Source organism: Pyxicephalus adspersus, chromosome 3 (assembly GCF_032062135.1).
Source record: "Pyxicephalus adspersus chromosome 3, UCB_Pads_2.0, whole genome shotgun sequence".
Classification (NCBI taxonomy): Eukaryota; Metazoa; Chordata; class Amphibia; order Anura; family Pyxicephalidae; genus Pyxicephalus; species Pyxicephalus adspersus.
Genome location: NC_092860.1, coordinates 104,555,568 through 104,565,762, shown reverse-complemented (window position 1 = coordinate 104,565,762; position 10,195 = coordinate 104,555,568). Strand labels below are relative to the sequence as shown.

Genomic DNA, 10,195 nt, shown 5'->3' with positions numbered 1-10,195 from the left:
GGATACACTTTTATCAGTGAATCTGGGTGGTCCTGCAAACATGGAATGGATCTGGTCCGATCTGGTAACAAATAGCAAATTACTTTTTAAGAAATCTATCCCAGGTGGATGTATTGACCTCTGTAGACAAACTGCATCTTATTCTGGATACTGAAGCTGCAGGAAATACAGGAATCATATATAAGTTACTTAGGCAAACCTTTGTAAATACTTTCTTGTTTACCGTCAAATTAGCAACATATTATAAACATACAAACTTTTTTCTTTTTTCCTTTTAATGACTGACTTTAACGACTATAGAAGAGCAAAAAATATTAAACTGTGGGAAAAACAAGGTGATTCTTGATGTTGAGATTTTTACTTTGCTCACTAGTGTAATTGGATCAGCAAGCTTTCAGGATTTGCGTGTCCTAAATGGCAGAGGTAAACAGATAAGCTTTTTAAAGCTAACAAAATAATGTTGCCTGGACTTGGCCTTTACCGTGCATACATGATAAAGGCCCACATCTTGATTGATAAATCTTCACACAGTTTGATTTGTTTAGGTATTTACTCTCAAATCATTTTGAAGTCTAAGGAAGTAAAAGAGAAATATATCACTGAGCTACCTGTTTCTGAAAATACAATTAGTAAGGATTGTTCTCGCAAAGAAATTCAATGAAGACACAAAAATGTTTTTTTATTTTTTGTAGAAAATTCCATAATGGTTTTCAAATTCAGATGAAGGTACACCTAATGCACGCTTTAAGTGCTCAGAAGCCTTTTTAAGTAAATAATAACCTACCCTGGTGGACGGACAAATCATAATAATTTACAAAGTTCAACTCTCTTTTTTGAAATACCGTACCTAAAATTCCTTTCCTCTATTTGTAATCTATACAATGTACAGTTTTGCAACACTGGCATTACAGTAAACAAGTAATTTACTATTAAACACAAGTCCAAGGAGGAGTCCCGTAGGCTAGATTCACACTTATGCAGCTTTTCCCTGATCATTGCAATTACCAAATTTAACATATATTTTTGGATCTGATACAATCAGAGCAATCACTAATCTGATTAATGTCTGCAGAATATCAGTTATATACATTTTTTCCAGATCTTTCATCTCAGCCTTAGCACAGTTGCTTGATTGGAGCTTAAGGATCGCTTTTTAAATTTTGTGTTATCTTTTTTATTAATACTGTTCCCAATAATTTAAAAACATCAGGAATGTGTTAATGCAGATTTGTGAAGCCCGCTTTAGGTGTCAAGTCTAAAGGTCTAATGGCATTAGAAAATTCCTGTAAATAGTGCATTTATGGGTTGATTTACTATAGAAATATAGGCTATTCACTTAGCAAAGTAAGCTATTAACTTGCAAGAGATATTTCACTTAGTTTACTGAAAGATCATTCTGTAAAGAATACCCAATCACATTTAGGAAAATGTAAAAAAACATGATTTCTCTCTGCTGATCGGATTGTTAAAGTCAGAAAATAAATGTTACCTCCTTTCACCCCCTTCCAAGATGATAAATAACTATAGTAAGTCTACAGAATATATTCTTTTAGTAAATCCCCAAAATTTGTATCCTTCAAACTAGTTGTATTTTATCTTCTGAACTGGATCTTGAAAGATGATAAAAGTTTATCCTCTCCAGCCTTGGAGGGCTTTAATAATCAGGCACAAAGTCAAGGAATCTTACAAATGTTCTCCAAAAGTCCCATGACAATTACTATAGGCCAATAGGTGGTTAGAACAATCATAAAACAAATGGAAATCTCATTTATACCCAACTGATGTTCACAGCCAATACCCATATTGGATACTGGTCATATTATTCTTATCAGTGGTAGGAATCTAGAAGAAGAAATCACAATCTTTAGTACAACAAGGAAATACAAGGTAAGTACTTTCTATTGTATCTGTGTGCTTGTAAGTGTTACAGGGACTGCTATCAATATTCAGGAATTTATGGAAGACTTTTCATAAAGAAAAGTGCATAAGGTTTGGGTTTTTGCTGAATGTTTTTCATTGTGGACCCCAGGCTTATTATACTTCTGTAGACTTCTGCTGTACAAGAATAGATAACAGTGCATAAAACTGGCAACAGGTTAGGAAGTTAATACTGACTTCACAGAAATCGTATACAACTTTACACTGGAAAATGATGAAGTTTATTGTATTGACGGTCAGTGCAATGTGGCTGTGCAGTGCAATGTGGCTGTGCTGCATGCAATCACTGTTGTGACACAATAAAACACAGTGTGATTGTGTTAGCGTCTATATATTTATTTCTCACAACATCATGTAATGCTTCTCTGTAACTGTCAATGTTTAACAGGGATCATGTGTTTCAAATGATCTTGAGATTCAGATATTTAGAGTTTAGGCACTTTGGTCTTCAGAAGCTTTTCCTTACAGTTCTATTTTAATAAACCTTTGTTTATGCCTACGGCTGCCATTAAATTACCAGTCAGACATTAATACACACAAGGGATGTTGTTTATAAGCCATATCTATAGCTCTGTGATTTGCATAAAACTTGCTACAATTTATATATAGAGAGCAGAATATGGCAGATTGAAGTTATTTTAATTATTACCTTAATTTACATGTTATAATCCATGAGGAATGCCAGAAGAGATGAGGTGTGATACACATTAGAGGGGAGATGAGATTTTATTCAATATTCTGTAACAGACAATGTAAGATACATAATTTACAAAGAAATATTGATAATCTATCTAAGTGACCCAACACTGAATATATCAGAACTATTCTAAAACAACTAAAATCAAAATGGTATTTTACACTATTCGCAGAACGTGTAACTCCAACATGGTGGTGAGGTGAGTATTACCAGCAGTCCCCTGTAAGGTTAGCCATGTAACAAATAGATCATTCAAGCAACAATCATTTTAAGGAAAGGAAAGATCACTTTAAACATCAAATCTGTGATGGATCTTTATCCTAAAAATATGTCTGTGGCTGACATAAGGTTTGACAAGTATATATCTGATTGCTGCTTATCTTCTTTCATTCCAGATATTATACTAGCAAGTGAAAAATAGACAGTGATAATATCTGCTCTTGCTGGCATACATCAACAAAGTTGCATAAACATTCAAATAAGCACTACAATACCCTAAACATAAACACGTACAAAGACTGTTGTAATGGTGGAAACAATACTGAAGCGCACCCCTCAGCAATGGTTGCCTCATACAACTTAACACTACACTGACGTCACGTAGCACCTTCCTTGTTTTTCTGTCTCTAGTACAGGAGAAAACTGTCATTGAAAATATAGGAATTTATTAGAATATCATTTTTGTTTTATTAATAATAAAACATAAAAATTGAAAATCATGTCACAATTTTTCTGTGGACGACTGCTGGTCTACATAGAACAAGCCATGTTTCTACATCCTCTGCTCCTAAAGAATCAGTGTTGTCCATCTACGAAACGCGTAGAGTTTATTTGGGTGATATTTAAAATCATAACAATTTTGGAATGGATGATCTATTGTCAGTACAGTTTGTCTATCAATGAATGGTAACAATAATTATTTTGTAAATACGTGTTATGCTTTTAGTGCTGTAAATATATGTAATTAATGTTTCTAATATCTCTTTACAGTTAGGTCCATAAATATTTGGACAGAGACAACTTTTTCTAATTTTGGTTCTGTACATTACCACAATTAATTTTAATTAAAACAACTCATATGCAATTGAACTCCATCTTAGTAATTTCATTTAAAATAATTGTGGTAATGTACAGAACCAAAATTAGAAAAAAGTTGTCCAAATATTTATGGACCTAACTGTATATATTTGAAATTGTGGTATGACATTTTTAATGGTTGAGATTGTCCTTAATAATATATATATATATATATATATATATATATATATATTTTTTTTTTTCCCTTTATTTTTAAATTTGACATCCAAGAAACCAATACCATACAATACAAAAATAACAAAAACTATTTGGTACAAATAACTTCTGGCCAATAATATACTGAACATCATAGTGTAACAAACACCTGCATTTAGCGGCCTCCCGGAGGTCAAACCATCTCTATCATTATATTATTCAGAAAATCAAAAGGGAGAGGGGGAGGAAACAAGGAAAGAACAGAAAAAGGGGGGGGGGGGGCGCACAAGTCTCTCATGACATTTCTAAATACACACTTTAAAATGCATAGCATACATATATTCTCCCAAGTACATGATACATAACATCTCTAAAAACTAAGAAAAATATATTTATTGCTGACAGGTAAGATACTCTGCTGTACAAATAAACTGTTCCCAATAGAACCATGTACGTGTGTTTTTGACTTGATGGATCATCCTTTGCCAATAAATCTTAATATCTGTTTAATAGTCGGTGGTCCTGTTTGTTTCAAAGCAGGGGTACACATTTTTGCAGCATTCAGTAAATGGCGTAAAAGGGAGGATCGGTACTTTTTCCTGGACATGGTGGAGACATGGAGCATAACCAGCTCTGGCCTATTATGAATGAAGACATAAGTCAGGTTCTTTATGATATCCGCTACCTTTGCCCAGAATGGCTGTAGGAGTGTGCAATTCCAGAATATGTGTAATAACGTACCCTGGGCGCTTTGACAGAGCCAGCAAAAAGAGCTAACAGCAGGGTACATTTTAGCCAGAACCACTGGCGTCCTGTACCATCTCATGAGTATTTTAAAACTGGTTTCTTGGTACTGATTGCTAGTAGATGCCTTATGGCCAAAATAAAGTGATTCCTCTCTTGTTGGTCCGAAAAAGACAGTTGCAACTCCCTTTCCCATCTCTCAACGTACCCAGGTGGATATCCAAGGTATTGTGACAATAAGACCTGGTAAGAGTGCATTACTAATATTTCAACTGGGCAATCACATGGAGAATCTCTCTAAAGCGATTAGAATTCACCTTAGTTGGAACAAGTGTCCCCACAGGAAGACAAAGAAAAACATCGAGCTAGTGGGGACACTGACAGCAACAAAAACCTCATAGGGGTTAAAACCATGGCTTGTGTAAAACTTAGATAAGGACTAAACCGATTGGGAGCTATTAATGAGTGCTTCTGCCTGTCAGAGATCCCCAATTTTGGAAAAGGTTGGTGGGACATTTCTCTCAAGCTGCTTCTGTCTATAGTTACATTGTGGAGGATTCCAACATATTCAGGGATAGGAAGTTTCTCTGATTGTTATCGATTGGGTAAATCTGTCTGTCTATGGCTACTGTAAGAAATTCTTTAGTATATCTTATTGGGCTCATTTGAGTGCTGGCTTCTTAACCCATTTTCAACCATCAACTGAAAATTAAAGGGTATTCTAGGCCAAGAACCAATAGTTCAGCACATACAGATGATCATCACAGATATTTTTGCATGAATTAAACAGGTATTAGCAAACATTTTTTATGGTATAACAAACAAAAAGAAAAGCCAAAAACTTTAACATCTTCCTGGCAAGTTGAGAGGATATTAATAAAGTTCTGCAAACACCCTCTGGAGATTATTTTTTGGGGACCAAACATAAATAAAAACCTTAATTAAGGGCTTAATGCTTATGTAAACCAAAATAGAACATCATAGTGTTGATTACTAGTCCTGAGATGTGGCTGCATTCAATTTTTCTTTATTGGGCAATCCTAACACACAAGTAACACACTCCCTGTCCTGTTTACTCACTGCACTGGATTTTTTATGGGCATTGGTGCCACCCAAGGATGTTCTTCCTGACACCAATATATTATCTAATCAGCAAATCACAAGGCAGCAACTCAATGCAATTAAGCATTTAGAAGATGTCAAGACAACCTGTGAAAGTTCAAACCAAGACTCAGAATGGGGAAAAAGTAAAGTGACTTTAAATGTTGAGTGATTTGTTGAAGCCAGGTGGGTCGCTCCAAATATTTTTGCTTAAATCTGCTGCCAGAAATCCACTGGGATTTTATACACCACCATCCCTGGAGTTTACAGAGAATAGTTCTTAAAAAGGAAAATATTCAGTAAACAGCAGTTCTCTAGGCAAAAATGCCTTGGTAATGTCAGAAGTCAGATGTTCACGTTGATAGAAAGGCAACATTACCTTGAATATTCACTAGTTGCAAGCTATGCAGAAGGGAATCTCTGAGCCCATAGTGTGATGCTCATAAACATTAAATTCGTTATACAACAGCAGCACATAACACTCCAATAATTCATGCCTTGTGTCAATTGTTCAGGTTGTTGGTCTATGTAACAAATCATCTTAAACTGGTTACTTAAACATGACAATGAGTTCACTGTACACAAATGGCCTCCACGGTCATCAAGTCTGAAGCCGAGAGCACCTTTCAGATGACGTGGATGGGAGATTCACATCATGGATAAGCAGATGACAAATCTGCAGCAACAAATGCAATCATGTCAATATGAACCAAAATCCCTGAGGAATGTTTACAGCAGCTTGTGGAATCATTGATAAATTACAATAGTTCTGAAGGCAAAAAAGGGTTCAAATCAATATTAGCAATGTGTAGCTAATAAAATGGCCTTTGGGTGTAGGTCTCCACCTTGTATACTGTACAAGTCTTTGCTTGTGACAACGTGCATCTTAGGCTGTTGTTAGCTAATTGGTTTTAATTTACTGATAACAAAAATGAACAAGATAAAGTAACAAAGATTCTAACATAACAGAAAGGGTAGATTGCATAAACCAGAGCTTAAGAAGCAGCTAAATTGGTGGTATTGGGATGGAAAGAAGGGAGTTCTCCAATAAAAATATTTCTTTTATTCATTTCTGTAGTGTGTAGTAGGATATACTTCGAATATTATTATTATTATTATTATTATTAATAATAAACAAGATGTATATAGTGCCAACATACCGTGTTTCCCCGAAAATAAGACACTGTCTTATATTTTTTTGGGCTTCCAAAAACACACTAGGTCTTATTTTCAGGGTAGGTCTTATATACTTTTTTAATGAAAAAAAAACACTTACCATATTCATGTATGAATATGGCCATAAAAAAAGGCACATTTTGAAGTGGTTAACGTATTAAGGTGCTTTAACACTGATCCACAGATGCAGCACAGTGCACCAGAAAAGATACGGTAACCCACAGGTGCACTGTACAGCATCTGTGGATCTGTGTAAAATCAGCACTCAATGGATGTGGCCGGGGCAATGATTGCTCACATTTTTATTTTTTTATTTTTCTGTGCATTTGAGAGTTTTATATGGTGACCCAATTGTAAATTAAACTCTTCATTGATTCATTGCTACCGGTATTGGTTACTGAATTCAGCATTTCTCTTCTTGCACTGTTACTGTATTAAATCAGCCAGCTTGTCCTTACAAACCTAAAATCAGCACAAAATGTGGCTGGGGCAATGATTGCTCACATTTTTATTTTTTTTTTTATTTTTATACTGTAATTGTGCTGGTTAAAATAAAATAAAAAACTTACCTTATCAGAAGACGCGAGCCGAGTTCCTGGCTTCTGACAGGCGAAGTGCATGTAATATCACTCCGCCTGTGACAGGAGCCGGAACTACAAGGCAAGCATCGGCTTGTGCGGCTCCGGAGTGTGTACGCCCGCTGTCTCCCGCTCCCTTTTGTTTTTCTTTTTCTACTAGGTCTTATTTTCAGGGTAGGTCTTATATTAGGGCAGGTTGGGGGAAAAGTGCTAGGTCTTATTTTCGGGGTAGGTCTTATTTTCGGGGAAACACGGTATGTACAATAAATAGGGGTTGCAAATGACAGACAGATACAGTGACACAGGAGTGGGGGGAGGACCCTGCCCCAAAGAGCTTACAATCTAGTAGGTGGGGCCTATGTGTTAATACAGTCAAAACATTACTTTAACATACATAAGACCAGTATGTATGCCCGCATGGTATTGCATTGCACACCAATACACACATACTACAATCTAGGAGGTGGGGGAAGTCACACACAATAGGAGGGGGATATGGAGTGGTGAGAAGTAGTGACGGATTCAAAAGACAAAAGAAGATAGGTAGGCAAGTTTGAAAAAATGGGTTTTGTGTGCTCTTTTAGATGAGGAGAAAGTGGGAGCAAGCAGAATAGGAGGATTACCTTTTCACCAGGTACCAGCTTCCTAACCTTGCATAAAATCACAGACAGCCTGTTAAAAAGTAATCAATTTGGGCTTTTCACTCAAAAGACAAACTTGTTTCTCCAAACTACTGCCATGTGAACAGCTGCAGGGATGGCCTGTGTTCCCCAGTGATTTCAGGAACACAGGGCAGATGGCGGAGTCAGGAAGCACAGGCAATCAGGGAACGGCCCGGGTTAAGCAGCCCAGCATGGAGTCACCCTGGCAGATAGCAGGAGTCTGGGCAGAGGCATTGGGCTTATTATTATAATTATTAAACAGGATTTATATAGCGCCAACATATTACGCAGCGCTGTACAATAAATTGTGTACAGGAATCAGAGTGCTGCAATTTCTGGCACACTGTGTGAGGAAGCCTAGTCTCAGAAAGTCTCTTCCATAATCACAGGGCATAAAAGTGCATTGCAAAAGAGGGGCAGAGAGCTTGCCTATTCACCCCTTACTGGATTCACCACTGGACCCACTATTCTGGCAGGAAACCCATTCCATCCTATGACCCCTCCAGCTCGGCTGTGACTGCATTCATCATAGCTGTAACCTTTCCACCCAGGCTGTAACCCCTAAATATTGGATGTGACCCATGCACAGTTGCTGTGACCCCCTTTATTTTAGTTGTGACCCCTCTATCCATCCTGGCTGACCACTCCAAGGTATTCACAGGAAAAGGACAGGAAGTATATATAAAGTTTGGACATTCTATATGTATCAGGCCCGTCTGACATACAGATAGTAGCAGTGTGTGAGTCTGGACTAAGAAGAGCCATATAAATCGCTGCAGTACTCTCCTGATACCGGAACACAGAACTATGCGCAGCACAGCATGGCCATGTAATAGAACTCTGCCAGGACATGTACTGTGTGCCCCAGGTGTGTGATCATTTCCCCTCTGTGCCAACCTATGTCCAAATTCCTCCTCTGTACCCCCAGTGTGTGAATGTTGTCTTCATATTCCTCCTCTGTACCCCCAGTGTGTGAATGTTCTGTCTCCATACTCCTCTGTCCCCAGTGTGTGAATGTTGTCTTCATATTCCTCCTCTGTACCCCCAGTGTGTGAATGTGCTGTCCATACACCGTTTCTCAGTCCAACCAGAAATGTGAAGTCGAAGTCCCCCATGGTCTATAGAAGATTCCTCTGTGCCCCCCCCCCCAGTGAGTGAATCTCCCGTCCATTACACATTCCCCCTATCCCCGGCCAGCAGTCGCCTCCTGCGTGTATTGGGCATTGCTGCGCGTGTATTGGGTGGTGCGTGGTAATGATGGCGGCGCTCTGGGAGCCTTCCTTACCCCGGGATACTCCAGCACTGCCCTGTTGTTGAAATGAATTGATCGCTTGTGCCAAACCTCCCTGTGTGTACTTTACATTGGAGATCTGACGTGCTGCATGCATGTAGCCGCCTGGGAGCACAGGACGTGTCACCGCGACCGGCATTTCTACGTTGTATGACATAGAAGGCAGAGAATACCGGCAGGATGGGCCTACTGGAGAGAATGAGGAAAGAATGGTTTATTCTGGGGATTATCCTGGTCATAACAGCCGCCAAGCTGGAGCCGTCCATTGGAGAGAAGGGGGGTAAGTGTGTCCGGCTGTCACTGTATGCTGCCCGCGGTAGGTGCTGCTCCGTCCCCGGTGATCCCCGCTCATACAGCCGGAGGAGCGGCACTGTGATGCGGCATGAGAGCGTCATAATGGGGGCTGGGAAGGAGCCGCTAATATCCGTCTGTATCATTATCCGTGTATGGTATTATCCGTGTATGGTATTATCCATGTATATTATTATTTGTGTATATTATTATCTGTGTATATTATTATCTGTGTATATTATCCGTGTACACCCCGTGTTATTACACGACATGAGGGGCTCACACACACGGCTGTCACAGCCCGGACATTACTGACACGTTGCATAGCAATTCCCCGCCACTTCCGTGTCCTGTACCCAGCCTGCCACAGGGGAATCACAACCTACCGCACTGCACACTGTGCTACTTACCTACACTGCCACCCCACACTGACTACCTACACTGCCACCCCTCCCCACACCGACTACTTACCTACACTGCCACC

The 10,195-nt window shown here is 38.7% G+C and overlaps 1 protein-coding gene across 1 annotated transcript in view; it reads left to right on the top strand.

Moving 5' to 3' along the window:
• The first annotated feature begins 9,362 nt into the window (after window positions 1-9,362).
• Window positions 9,363-10,195, top strand: part of SLC10A7 (solute carrier family 10 member 7) — a 93,910-nt gene continuing 93,077 nt past the window's right edge. Inside the window, exon 1 of the mRNA XM_072405888.1 lies at window positions 9,363-9,700. Coding sequence (XP_072261989.1) covers window positions 9,601-9,700 — 100 coding nt within the window. The 5' untranslated portion in view covers window positions 9,363-9,600. The remainder of the gene's footprint in view (window positions 9,701-10,195) is intronic.